General features: G+C 46.3%; 1 protein-coding gene across 5 annotated transcripts in view; it reads right to left on the bottom strand.

Moving 5' to 3' along the window:
• The window catches only part of USF3 (upstream transcription factor family member 3), a 137,058-nt gene that overhangs the window by 16,052 nt on the left and 106,057 nt on the right, over positions 1 to 14,949 (bottom strand). For 4 of the 5 annotated variants that reach the window (XM_090053896.1, XM_090053909.1, XM_090053902.1 and 1 more), the window contains 3 exons: positions 6,959 to 7,041; positions 3,655 to 3,732; positions 45 to 141 (listed from right to left, as the gene is read on the bottom strand). In XM_090053896.1, coding sequence (XP_089910022.1) covers positions 45 to 141; positions 3,655 to 3,732; positions 6,959 to 7,041 — 258 coding nt within the window. The remainder of the gene's footprint in view (positions 1 to 44; positions 142 to 3,654; positions 3,733 to 6,958; positions 7,042 to 14,949) is intronic. The other variant, XM_090053916.1, reaches the window with a different exon arrangement.

Below are 14,949 nucleotides of genomic sequence, written 5' to 3'. Positions count from 1 at the left end.
AGAAAAAAGGAACATCAAGAACCTTCAAAACATTACACGCTTACCTTGTTCACTGTTTCCTCCATTTAATAGGAGTTCATCATTTTGCCTTTTCATTTCTGTTATATATTTAAAGGCCTGATCCAGTATCATGTTCTTACTCTACAAAAGAACATGTGGTATAATTAGGAGAAGGTCCATCACTGAACACTTAATCAAAAGCAGACTTACTACAGACAAGACTACATATGTTTTCAGCGTAACAGCTTAATTGGAATCTTTATTTTAAAGACGTCCTAAACTCAGTTTTCACATTTTATTTTTTCTTGTATTTTCTAAACAAAACAATCTCTCATCAAATTGCTTACTGCATAGTTATTGATTCTTTGAGATGCATTATCCATAAAGACTCTAGTGAACATCCTACATGTACAGTCAATTGGAGCCATCTGTAACCCTTCTGCCAAGACTCGCTTGCAGTACAAATGCTGGGTCCAAATTTGGCAGGTGTTGGCTCGTGTCCCCACCCGTTAACCTGGGAAAATTTCACCATTACCAGAAGTCCTGGAAGAATGACTTCTCCATTTGTAAGCAGTTTGGATACCGACGATATATAAAAGTTTATAAATGTGAAAAAGAAAATAACTGAACCATATAAATTACACCCCAAACAACAAATGAAAACCCTCAAATAACAAACAACAAGCCCATGAGTCTTTTGGTGTCTGCGTCTTTCTGAGAGCTTCCCCAACCTGGGAGGCTACTACCTTACCCAGCAAAAGTGGGGAAGAGCCTTTCTTCAGTTCCACTGAGGAAGATTTCACCCCACTGGCTTCTGCTTGGGATAGCTGATGCTGGGGCTAGGGTGTGCTGCCTTACGTCACTTTCTGGCTCATCACTTCTCACCGCTCGGGAATGCTGCCTCTACTGCTACTGTGGGGAGTGCTAAAGCAGGCTGCCTGCCACTTTTTGAACTTGCTGCTCTGCTGCTTCTCATGGTCAGGTTCACTACTGCTGCTCTGTTAGCACCACTAGGGTTGGCTGAAGTGTACTATTTGCTGCCCAGGGTTGCTTGCCCCCTCTTGGATTCAGGCCTTATTAGTGAGGCAGCTCTCCCCATCTCTCACCAGCCTCTGCAAGAATACCCTCAAAGGGGGACTTCACTCTAGGGTCCCCCTTGGGCTCTCCAGTCACAGCCCTGGAGTTTCTTCTTCTTGGCCCTTCAGGGTGCCCTCACTCCTCCTGACAGTCATGGAACCTTCTTCTCCTGCGTGCCCAATGAGAATCTGCAAATCTGCAGTAGAACAGAGCTCCAGTACTAGAGCACACAATCAAAAACATTATATGTATAAGCAGGGTTACACCTCATTCAATGGTGTACAGGCTAAAACAACCCCAGACATCCCCTCAGTTCCTTCTCTCATAAGAACTCTGTCACTATTAGACTCTACAGAAAGGAGGGAGGGAAGGAAAGCAGCCTGTGGAATCCATATGGGCAAGACATCTCAAAGAACCACAGTTACCACAGCACATAATCATACTTTCCTCTTTGAGTGATTCTACTTGTAGTGACTGGCAAGCTATGACCTCATAGTGGCTGACACAGCAATTTCAGGACAGCTCTGTCCAAGTAGGTCTCTGATTTGGAAGTCTCAGTTACAGAATACTTGGGAGTAAAAATTCTGCAATTTGGATGCTACTCAGAGAAGCCACTGGAGCTCCAACTACTAGTTTTGTGAATCAGGTTGGGGATATCATGAAAGAGGAAGAATAAATTTCATCTGAGTTTTCTCAGGTGCTAGGTATTAATGGAAATTGGCAGGTATGCTTTCATGAGCTCTAGCGTCTGTGGTGAACATGGTGTCCATTTCCTTAAAATGTCTCTAGAGAGAAACTGCATTCTAGTAAAAGCTTCTCTATGTACTATGACATCTTTTTCCAGTTTAGACAATCATATTTTGACATATGTTTAGAGTATTTCTCTGTTGGTATAATTTTTTGAAGCACTTTAGATCCTTTATGTAGTGCCATCACCACCTGCAATCCTGGGTCTGAGAGAGTTAAAAAACACTCAAATGCCTTAGGACAAGCTTGACAGCATCTGCCAACTTTCTTAAATGTTTAGTAATTTGTAGGATTCTTCTTGTACTACCTCCTTCGGCATCTCCAAGGTCTGTCAGCTGTAATAGGTCTTGGAAGATATTAAAATCCCTACAGCTGACAGGAGAGGAAGGGATGACAAGCTCCCTGGGTAAGGAGGAAGATACTTGCTGTTGGAATCAGTCATCTGTCTCCACCTAGCTTCCTTGCTACCATATTCCTACTGACCTTCAAGTAGACCTACAACATCTTTCAGGTGAGGGAGAATTAATTGGGCAACAGTAAATAAAGTTGACCAGTTGGCTGCATATAACATAGCTTCTTGGCCTACTAACAGTAAGAGTAAGGAGTTGACTAAAATTGTTCCTGAATAGTCTGCTATACTTCTCTGCTGAAGCTGTGGTTGTGAGCCTCCCAGTGAAAAAAAAAATATCGGTGTAGGGAGGGAATCAGCAGCACATGGCCTGCAAGTCAGATCTGGCCTGTGGAGCCACTGGACTTGAGCTGTGAAGCTGGAGGAGGGAGGAGTTTTGGTTGTGTTCCAGCAATGGGAGGCTCTGCCCAGGCCCACACCTCCCACCAGGTGGTGAGAAGCTGCACTAAGGCCAGACAGTTGGGAGCTACATCCTTACCACCAGTTGGGAGCTACATCCTTACCACTGCTTCTCCCCAGTCTCCAGGCTATGGTGTAGACAAAACCTCCTTCTACTGATGCTCCGCCAAAACCTACCGAGCCTGTATCATACTGGACCTGCATTGTTTCATCCTATTGCTCAGAAATATTGCTGGCCACTGGTGCAGAGCAATAAACCACAGGAACAAAAATCATGAAAAGTGAGTGTTCAGAGTTTTAACTGAAGGACTCCTCCCAAATCTGAAAACAGTCACCCAGCACTAGATGTCTTCTTTCTGTGTCCCTTTGGAGAAGGAGTGATAGACTGAGCCTCAAGGATGTGAAGCAAGGGGCATGCAGAGTACTCACTGAATGTGATAACAGCCTTGAAGGAGGGGGAAAGCTTTAAATCCCAAGGACATTCTTTTGGGTATAATAGCTAGAGTCCCAGTACTAGCAGTATCCTACAAAACAGTTTCTTGGTTGTTTTGGTTTGTTGTTTTTTTGTTTCACTGTCTTTTCTTTTTTAAAAAAAACAGTTGCTATGATCTCAGTTTCTCCACTACCACTGCACTGAATAGTAGCAATATTTAATTACTGAATCAGATTATGAAGAAAACTCATCAATTCATTATTGGTGGGACTCTAAAGTCAAGAACAGTGCTTTATGAAAGCCATGCTTTAATTCAACTACAAGTTACTGGGCTTTCCAAATGCAGAAAAAAAATCCCTGCACAAGTAGAAAATACTTAATGAAATTCTGTGACTGTGTTATATACAACATCTATTTAGATGACTACAGTAGTAATTTTTTGCCTTATAATCTACTACTCTGAGTCCTTCAAATGCTTTAAAAAAAGAATCAGGCCTTGCAACACTTAATGAGGTTGGTATTAGCCTCATTTACAGATGAGGAAATTAAGGAACAGAGAAGGGGAAGTGATTTGTCTAATGTCACATACAGTCAGTGGCAGAGCAGGGACTAGAACCCAGGAGTCTTGAATCACAGCCCCTTCAGAGACACCTCTTCTGGCATTTAACTGGGGATGAAAGTGATAGAGAAGGAAAAGGGAGTTTGATCAGAATATGCAATTCTGCAGTATTTCATTTTATCCTTCATCCTAATTGGGTTGCCATGTCAAACTTCAGATTCAAACTTGATTGCTATTGGGTTTGCATACTATTTAGTTAGAAAGTTAAAATTCCACAGAGAAAAACAAACAGTAGATATAGATAGCATACTGCTGCAACACTGGTGCCAAATGAGTTTTTTGAGGATTACAATATGCTGTTCTTGATCAAATCAGAAAAGCTGGAAGTACAAAAGAAGCATTAAAACCCTCAGCCTAATTCTTATAGCACAATGCAGAACTGTCTCCTCTGGGACATTCTATTAATGATCTCTTGGGTCAAGGCCCTCAAAGCATATGGTTTCCATCCATCATACTGGAACACTAATTCATACACTGTAACCTTTTAATGCTGGATGTTTCTCTTCATAGTCAGACTTCAATTTCCCTTTTAATTCTACTTCAGTATACCTAGGGATACCTACAATGCTAACAGACTAGAAATATTTAGATGGGCACAATATGTTCACTTTGACTTATTTAGGCTAGTAGTGTTTAACCTTTTGGCATCCAAGCTAGATAAGAGGTATGGGGCTAACCTTGCATTGCCCTGGCCCCACATGCTCGGATCAGGCCCATCGCCATCTTGGGCCTACCCACTCCATCTAGTGTGCAGGGCCACATTATTTGCCCCACGGGATGTTTTTATTCTTTCCAATTTAATCAGTTACTCAGTTCAGACTTATTCATTATTGTTGCTAGTCCCTGAATACTCCACAGGATGCCAACGTCTTTCTGTCAATGTAATCCCTAAAATGGAATGCCATCTTGCAGATGTGGTGGAAATAAAATAAGACTATAAAAAGACTTTGGTCCATGATGTGACCTTGGCATATGCAGGCAGAAACTGTACCGACCTTTTCTAAAATGATATCACATTGCAAACTCACAGCTCCTTTGCTACCTCTATTTCTCAAGTATCAGTGCTTCCTAGGTTTTTCTCTCCTAGTGAGCACAAGTGTGCTGGAACCTTCCACTCTGATTGATCAGTTCTATTTTACATACACAGTAGAGGTTTCTCTTTAGTTATAAATGTATATTTAATTCTTAAATCATGGAGAAGATGTTTTCTTCAAATATAGGGGGGAAAACAGGGAACACATACCAATAATGAAAACAGAGAAAATAGTTTAAAGACTCGCAAAATGTTGAATCTTTAAAGATTCTCCTAGTTAAAGACATCTTAATGATGAGGCAAAATGGTTGAGAGAATCTGGCCCTTTCCCTTTATTTCACTAGGAAAACATGAAGATCATTTATGCTGACCTTCCCCTAAATAGTCTGGGTTTTATTGGGGTAATCATTTCAGAATAAAGCCTGCAAGCTTCTGATCCTGAAACGATGCTACATGATCTGTATACCAAGCGCCTCCACCAGCTCAACAGCTTGATATTCTTATCATATAATGAACCTATACAGGTACCACAAAAAGTCTGTTGTGCTGTGTTGCAAATGTCTTACTAGTAAAGAGAAATTCAAGGAGGGAAATTATCAAGAGGGAGTTCACCAACTTTGTAACTAATGTACTGAACAATTCCACCTCTTCTCCCGGCTCCCTTTCTTTCTCTGAGCTTTCCACTGGCCACTGTTGATATCACTTGTACCTTTGTAGCGCATACCATTTCTAAAGCTTTCTATTGCAGGGAGTAACAACTTCTTGCTGCCGCAGACTGGAGCCTATGACCAACCTCCTGCCACTGACTGCAAATCTCCACTTCCTAGAGCACTTACCTTTGCCTCCAACCTCTGCAGGAAGGGGGATGCTGAGGAGGACACTGGCCTGATGCCACCTAATCTCTCAGGCCACCCTGGGTTGAGTCAGACCTTCACTGGCTGAATCCAACTTCTTCTTGCGCTGGATTCAGCCCATGGACCATAGGTTGCCAACCTCTGTCCTACTGTATTTCAGCCTCATAAGCTAGCCATCATTTAATTCTCACAAAGACAACTTCTCTCTTGCTTATATTTCTTCATTTCCTCTAATCATCACCATTTAGCATTTATACTGCCTTAAAAGCATTAATATTAAATATCATACAAAATAAACATGTTTGCAATTATATTTATATCATACAAGAGGACACTGAGTGATGATGTAAAAATGGGAGAAGGGAAAAGAGCTTTGAAGAACTATGAACTAGCTTTTCAGTAAGCTGATCAACACAAACAAGTAAACCAGCTTTCCAAAACAGGAGAAAAAAAATGTTTCTGCAGCTGGGTTTTTTTCAAAACCAATTAATTCATTTTGTCAATATGGACACACTATGGCTTGCTGGGCAAATGATTTCTGAAAGTGCTTCCTGGACAATACTCTATACATGCATACATGAGCTAGGATGCTTCAGGGAATAGTCATTCACGCGACAAACAGGTGACTTTTCACAATGATACTTAATGTTCATTTAGCAGGAAACTCATATTTTGGAAAACTGCACTTATATTGCTTTGCAATTTCCAAGAGTTCAATCATAAATAACTTCGTACAACAAATGTTCATCCAAGGTTTCATTGAGTATATTATTACAGTCTTAGTTTGCTTCCTACACTAAGAGCTCCTACAGATGCGTGCGGAGCCCGCTCCAATGCACTGGAAATCCAGATTAATCGAGTCTGCTGGAACATGGAAAATGACATACTCCAGCAGCCTTCCATTTTGCATGTATCAGCATCCCTGCACGTCTTTGCACTGAAAAAAATGGCAGCAGGGCACTTTGAAATAAAACTCATCAGACATGTTTTAGTTAAAAGTACCCCACTGCCATTTTTTCAGCACGGGGATGCTGATACACATGATGCACAGGCACTTTTAATTAGTGCAGCTTGCTAATTAAAGATCCTCGTGCTGCATCCCAGAGCACGTGTAAAAATGTCCAAAATCTGCAAACAGAGGTATCCTTCTGTTTACAGTTTCGGAGGACCTGGACCAAATGAGCACTACCTGGAAAATTGCCAGGCACATTTAAATGACTTACCTGTTTTGGTACCGGTGAAGTAATGTTATTGCCATGTTAGTCCAAGAAATATGCAAGAAGCAAGAATTCTTGTGGGTGATGTCTTTTATTGGACCAACTGTATGGTTGGGATACCCAAAAGTTTGCCTGTGTTTATCATAGTATGTTTTCACAAGGCTGTTTACCTGCTTAAGAGCTGGGGAACATGGAATGAGCTCTCCAATTCGATTTATCCCAGCATTGATCTTCTTTTTTCGATGTCTCTCCACTAAACAAAAATAAAATGCACCATTGTCAAATCAACAAAATTATTAGCAGGTCCAGCACCAACCTGAGTACTCATAAATGTATTATTTCATGGTTATCATTACCTCTCATAGCATCTTAGGAGATGAAAAGTATTCATTTCTAAAGTAACACCTCAATTATTGAATTCTCACTCAGTAAAACAGGAAGACAGTGACAAAAAGAGGTATTTGAAAAGGTGAGGAACAACAGGACCATTCATGGAGAAAAGGGAGCAGTGGCTTATCATAAGGCTGCATCCACACGAGCTTGTACATGTCTGTCGCAGCATCTTAAAGCTGTTTGAGATGCTGCAGAACACACCCCATGAACTAGAAAGTGTTCTTTGCACTGCCTATTTGCAGCGTGGACTCTAAACTTGATACGAGGGAATCCCGATATTAAAAGAAAATGCACTGGAAAAAAAGGAGCATAGGATGTGCTCTCACAACAAGAAGCAGCTCCAGAAGCAACTGGAGGCTCAGTTCTCCAAAGATACACCCTAGCACCCAGCAGAGGGTGTCTGTGTCTGCTGCATGCCCTTGCTGCTCCATCATGCTGCCTCAGCATGCTGGAGAAAAAAAGTGAGGCCCGGCTGGCAGCAGCAGCTCCAGAGCTGACTAGGACTCAACCTCTGTCCTGGATTGCTTCAGAGCCTGCTTGGCAACCAGGGTCTGTCCGGGGCCCAGGCACAGCAGCAAGATCAGGCAGGCTGCCTTGCAGCTATGCACGGGGGCCAGCTGTGCCCATGTCCTGGAGAATGAGGCACCAGCGTCAGAGGCAGAAGACCGGGAGACTGGAGCAGGGACCATACAAGATCCTGGTAAGCAGGGATCTGGGTTTTCTGTTTCCCATAGAAAAACATGGATTTCCCCTTTTAAAGGGAAAACTGTGCTCTCCCCCACCACACACAACCCTCCTCCCCCACAGTCTCACCCCTTCTGCCCACACCCTGGGATGGCACCTGCTGGCAAGAACCACAGCCATGCTGGCAGCTGCTGCACTGCAGCCCTGCCCCACACCCACTCTGGTATTGGGACATGCAGCCCCAGCTTGGGGAGGGAGCTCCTGGTCCCAGGAACCACTTTGGGGTGGGTGATGGGTACAGGTGGCAGTGAGGTCTATTGGTGTGTGATGGACCAGGGTGGCAGAAGTGAGCAAGCATACAATACACATATATTACAGGGGGAAGGGATGTGTTCCAGGTTGGAGTGACTGTCAGAACCAGGCTTCGAGCCCCCCATGCCTCGCCTAGAGCAGTTTGTGCGGGGGGGGGGCAGCCTGGAAGGGAAGGGGCTTGCCCAGCCCAGTTCCTGAGCCCCACTCAAGGGCTTCCCAGGAAGGGTGTGGGGAATTGCTGGGGCCTGGGCACAGGCACAAGGAGCAGAACTGAAGAGGCTGGCTACTCAGAGCCACAAAACAGTGTCCTGCTGTAGAGAGGGAGGGAGTGGGCAGGGGCAGTCAGGGGTTGTGGATCAGAATGAAGGGCACAGGTTGGGGGAGAGCTGTGGGCTGGGGGTGAGGGGCAAGAACATGGACAGGGGCAGGGCACCAGCATATCAGTACCACTCAGTGCCACAGAGTAGCTGTAGAGACAGCTGCAGCTGGACCCGCATGCTGGTGAGCGAAGGGGGCAGGGGGAACTCTAACTTCCTATGATAAGAAAACCAACAAGCAAATGCCAAAGTATATAGATATTTAGAATTACAGATTCACAGAAGTTTAGGACTGGAAGGGACTTTGTAAGATCATCAGGTCCAGCCCCCGCCCTGCCCTGGGCAGGAAAGACTGCTGGACTCAAATAACCCTGTGAGAGAGTGCTTATGCTAAGCAAGGCCTAGCATTAGAACAATGCACTAAAACTCCCAGAATGCTTCAAGGAGGTTGAGAAGTCAGCGATTGACATTCTGGTAATCACTTTCTGACCCTTGGATGAAAATACTGAACTTCTGACCTTTGAACAATGATAAAAATAGCAGACATGCCGCTTACATTGTTAAGAATAGGAAACTGCATGGCTAAACCGCAATGACGAAAAAACAACCGCATATTATGTCAGTTTTGACATTTTAACCCTGCAAAAACCAGCAAAACATATAGATGAATAATGTATTTAGGTTATAGAAAGTTAGCGTAAGAAATATAAAGGTCATTAAGGATTAACATAAGAAGCGTAATGATTATAATACAAAGCGTTATCACCTAATATTATAATATAAATAAGTTAATTGAATAACCAATAGAAGTAAGAATTAGAAATGCATATGTATAAGTGTTATCATATATAACTAATAGTAAAGTTATGTTAGATGCCTCACTTCCACCATGGGGACAGTTTTGTATCTTTTGCCTAAAAAAAGATAAGGGACTCCTTTTAAATGAGCTGTTGACCAGTTCTGAGACTACTGAATCAGGCAGCCGCACCTAGCCTCCGGGTTAGAGAGCAAGGGCTTGATTTGGGAACCTCGTGAACCAACAGACCTCCTTTAGTTTATGACTTTGTGAAACAATAAAAGTTTTAAATTGAACAGGTCTGAGCCTGTGCTTAATTCAGTCCTATATAATTCGGCATCGAGCTCACACAAACCCCAGCAAGGTGCATGTCCAGTCTCCTTTTGAAGATCTCCAGGGTAGATGTCTGCACCCTCCCTGCTGGGAGTCTACTCCAGAGTCTGGTCACACATGAAGAAGTTTTTTTCTAGGAGTTTATGACAGTTGTTCCTGGTTTTCAGCTAGGGAACTTTGGCAAATACTCATTTGCCTAGCCTCTGATGCTCACCACTCATATTTGTAAGCTACCACCAATTCCCCCCCAAAGTCTTCCCTTTTCTAGGTTGAACAGTCCCATGTCTGTCAGGTTTTCCTCATATGGCTTGCTCTTCAGGTCCCTAGATCATATGAGCGGCTCTTCTGTGGACTCTCTCAAACTACGCCACATCCTTCTTGAAGTGTGGAGCCCAGAACTGGATGCAGTACTCCAGCTGTGGCCTCATCAATGCTGTGTAGAGAGGAAGGATAACTTCCTTAGTTCTGCTTGAGATGCATCAGTTGATGCATGCCAGGATATTGTTTGCTCTGCTAACTGCAACATCACGCTGGTGGCTCACATTCATTTTATGGTCAATTATGAACCCCAGGTCCCTTTCGTATGTGGTGCTAGCTAGAGTAGCACCACCAAGCCTTTAAGCTTGTTGCAGATTTTTCCTCCCCAGATGGAGCACTTTACACTTCTCAGTGTTGAATAGCATCTGGTTCTGGTCCGTGCATTTAACTAATCTGTCTAGGTCGGGGTGGGCAATTACTTTGGGTGGAGGGCCGCTTACCCAGTTTTGGCAAGCTGTTGAGGGCTGCATGGGTAGCCCTGCCCCTTGACAGGTGCCCCATCCCCTGGTCATCATCTTGAGACCAATGTCCCAATGTCTTGGGACCAGTAACTCAGGGCCAGCACTGGTGGGGCCCAGAGCAGGGCACAGGCTGGCAGGGGTCTGTGGAGCCAGGCTGGGCTGCACCAGCAGGGTGAGGGGGGAGCTGGCTCAGATCCATAGAGCCCCTGCCAGCTGGACCCTGTACACCTGCTGCCCTGCTCTGGGCCCCGCTGGAGCTGGCCCCGGGACACCAGTGTGGGCCCTGTGCACTTGCTCACTCCCAGTGCCCCCCAGCCCTGTGGTACAGGCAGGGGGCTGTACAGTCCTGACCCCCTGCTCCCTGGCAGGGAACAAGCTGGTGCTGAGCACGGGAAAAAGTGGCCCCTCCCCTGCCTCGTGGCTGGTGCTTCTTGCTGCAGCTGCTCATAGCTGTCCTGAGCAGGCACAGAAAACCCCACGTGGGCTGCAAGCAGCTGCAACACAAGGCGCTGGCCATGGGGCAGGGGAGGGAATGCTTTTCCCCACGCTCAGCACCAGCTTGTAACCCACCTCCACTGCCAACCTGGGCCCTGTGCCAGCTCCAGGATCACCCATCAGGGCTGAGCCATGGCAGCAACAGCTGTGGTCCCCTGGCTTGCCGTGCTGGGCAGTGTTTGCCACCACTGCCTCTGGGCTCCCCAGCACGCAAGCTCCGGGATGGCAGCAGCAGCAAAGACAGATAAATGTTATTATTATAGATCCTGAGGTATTTCAAACAGATATGCAGGCAAGTCAGAGCTAAAATGAAGCACCAGGGCCCTTGCTGCAGAGGGGGCAGCCTCCACTGAAGGAAAAAAAAAAAAAGGTGGTGGGGGCCTCAGTGCTTCATTCTAGCTCTGAATGAATCTATCAATATATCAAAAAAATACAATCAGTAAAGCATTGCCTAACTGATATCTAGCTATTGAGTGGCATTTCATTTTTGGCTGCAGAAAAAACACAGATTTTTGGGTACTGGTCAGAGAATTTGGGATCCTTAAACAGAAAACCAGGATCCCTGCTGGTGAAGCAAGTGGTGGGACCCAAGCAGAGGAGCCTGCTCAGGGCCAGCACCAGGGACCCAGCTAACAGGCTGACCTCCCAGCCATTTGGGGCCAAGTGGACATGTTCTGACATTTCAAAGCGGGCCACCACAACAAGCACATCTTTTGGGCCATAGCTACCCAGATGGCAGAGTGGGGGCACTGAAAGATATGACAGTAGTGCCACACAAAGGCCAACTGTGCAGCCACAGCTTGTTGGCAGCTGGCCCAGAGGTGCAGGCAGCTCTGCTACAGTGCCCATATCATAGCCCAGGTGGCCATGAGGTCTCCATCTGGGTATGGCAGGCACACAACTTTGAGGCCACAGGTCCAAGGGGCAGATGCACAAATCTTTGGCTCAAATGTTTGCCACTGCTACTTGAGCTGCTGCACGCACAGGTACCTGCATCCCAGGGTCTCACTCTTTTATATTGCTATTCAGATAGATGAGAGTTTCAAAGCTTGAGGGATTTCAAAACTCGTCTCAAAAAGGTACATAACATTCATTATTTTCATTTCATGGATGGACAACCCAACTGGCCCAAGATCACACAAGCAATGAGCTGAGAATGGAATCCAGCTCTACTAATTCTCAGCCCAGTATTTAGCCCCCAGACAATAAATGGATTAGAATTAGTGCTTTAACTGCTGAAAAGATAAAAGCACAGTGGCAAGTTCTAGCTGTGTGGTATATCAACCATGTATTTTTAACTTCTTCCAGGATAAGTAGATACAGTTATGCTGCAAGATCTAGATATTAGGTGCTGTGGAGAAATACTTCATGAAAATGTTTCCACATCATGGCCTTTAGGGGGAAAGAAAAGAAAAGCCTGAATTAGTTTTAGTCCTTTTGTGACATGGTTCATCGACTTATAACCATCTCCATTATAACTGTGGTAAGGGATCCACTATAGTGAATCTATGCAAACACAGAAGGCTTTCCAGCTTGACCTTTTCAAAGTCTTTCTGCCTCACACAACAACCAGGTGCTTTCAAATTGTGGCTCATTCACATAGTAGCAGAATTGCACAACTGCTGCTGTCACTAATTCTTGAAATATGTTTGATCTATTACTCAGGGCAGTTGATAATTTCATGACTTCACACTGTGCTGCTGTCATGACATGTTCTGCAGCTCTGTCAACAGATGAACTACTAACTAGAATCTGTTCCAACACAGTAAGGGATCAACCTCTTGGCAATTCTGCAGAATTGCCATCAATAGCCGATTCATGTGGAAGTGAGGAAGCATGCATTTAGGTAGGCTTACCGATAGCTATACATATTCAATAAAAGTGGAATAAGGTTTTACTTCTGCCACAGCTGCTTGAGTTGACTTCTTTAAGTCAACCCAGGCTCAACCACAGCTACTGCCCCCACTCTCCCCAAGACAAAGCGAAAAGGTGTTTGTTGTGGGAGACTCCATCCTGTGGGGGACTGAGGGGGCAATCTGCCGCCCCGACCCCTTAGCCCAAGGAAGTCTGCTGCTTCCCGGGGGCCCGCATCTGAGACATTGCGGAGAGGATCCCACAGCTCCTCCGGCCCACAGACCACTACCCCATGATCCTTATTCACGTGGGCACCAATGACACGGCTCAGAGCACCCCCAGCCAGGTCATGAGGCACTACAGGGATTTGGGAGCGGGGCTTAGGGGTCTGGGAGCTCAGGTGGTGTTTTCGTCGATCCTCCCAGTCTCGGGATATGGGCTGAGGAGGGAGAGGAGGATCCACGCAGTGAACCAAAGACTGCGGAGCTCGTGTCATCGGGAAGGCTTTGGCTTCCATGACCACAGCCCGCTCTTTGGAGAGAGAGGCAGCGAGCTGCTGGGAAGAGATGGCCTCCACCTCTCCCCCCTGGGAGGAGGCTCTTCTCAGCCAGACTGGCTGACCTGCTCCACCAGGCTTTAAACTAAGCCTGCTGGGGGATGGGGGGACTATTGCCCCTGCTGGCCCGCTGAACGGCCCTTGCAAAGCCAGCAGACCAAGGCACTTAAGGGAGCCCACCCCTGCCCCAGCCCTGGCACAATCTGTGGGCAAGGCAAGAGCCCCCCAAGGGGACACTTGCCTGCCTGTACACTAATGCCAGGAGCCTGGGCAACAAGCAGGACGAGCTCGTCCTCCTCCGCAGTGCAAAGAATTATGACGTCATTGGGATAACGGAGACCTGGTGGGACTCCACCCATGACTGGACCACGGGTATAGAGGGCTATACCCTGTACAGGAGGGATCGTGTTGACAAAAGGGGAGGGGGTGTAGCTCTCTATGTGAAGGAAAGCTACATGTCCCTGCAAGCTGATGTTGGCGACCAGCATGGACAGCTAGAGACCCTCTGGGTAAAAATCTGTGGGGAATATGGCACAGGGGACACAACAGTGGGAGTCTACTACAGACCTCCCACTCAAAGTCCTGAGCTTGACCAAGAGCTCGCCCGGGAACTGACTGAGGCCGCTTGCTCCAGGACCTTGGTTGTCATGGGTGACTTCAATTACCCAGACATCTCGTGGGAAGATCATTCAGCAAAATCCGAGTGGTCGCAAAGCTCTCTCTCGTGCGTGGATGACCTCTACCTGACTCAAGAAGTCTATGGGCCAACGAGAGGCAAAACGCTGCTTGACCTGGTACTGGCTACGGGGGATGACCTAAATCGGTGACCTAGTGATCGATGGGAAGCTGGGTGACAGCGACCAAGAGCTGATCACCTTCACCATCCACCGTAAAGCTGGCAAGTTAGTCAGCAACACAGAAGTCCTTGACTTCAGAAAAGCCGACTTTGACAAGCTCAAGAGGCTTGTCGGTCAGGCCCTTAGGGACCGTGACCCCAGGGAGATGGGAGTTCAAGAAGAGTGGTTGCTTCTCAAGGAAGCGATCCTCAAAATGCACAAGCTAAATCTATTCCAACACGGAGAAAAGGCAGCAAGAAGGCACAGCAGCCCTCCTGGCTCTCCAGGGACCTAGCGGACCTCCTGCGGCTAAAAAGGAAAGCCTACAAAGGATGGAGGACGGGATTCACCTCCAAGGAGGATTATTCTGCACTGGTCCAGTCCTGCAGGGAGCAAACCAGGAAAGCCAAGGCTGCAACTGAACTCCAACTAGCTTCAAGCATCAAGGACAACAAAAAGTCCTTTTTCAGATATGTGGGGAGCCGGAGGAAAAGTAAGGGCAACGTTGGACCCCTGCTAAACTAGATGGGGCAACTGACGCCCAGGAAAAAACCAACCTATTAAATAGGTACTTTGCATCGGTCTTTCATCAGTCCCATGGGACGCCCATACCTGCTATGGGACAGGGAGATCCGGGTGATGGGGATCCCCTACCCTCCATAAATGCTGACCTCGTGAAGGAACACCTTGAGAAGCTGGATACCTTCAAGTCAGCTGGCCCTGACAATCTGCACCCCAGGGTACTCAAGGAGCTGGCGAGCGTCATAGCCCAGCCCCTGGCACGGATCTTTGAAAACTCCTGGTGC

This window comes from Crocodylus siamensis, chromosome 1, assembly GCF_052110815.1.
Source record: "Crocodylus siamensis isolate JL-2025a chromosome 1, ASM5211081v1, whole genome shotgun sequence".
Lineage (NCBI taxonomy): Eukaryota > Metazoa > Chordata > Crocodylia > Crocodylidae > Crocodylus > Crocodylus siamensis.
Note: the sequence above shows the minus strand (reverse complement) of the source record. Positions and strands in the feature narration are given on the sequence as shown.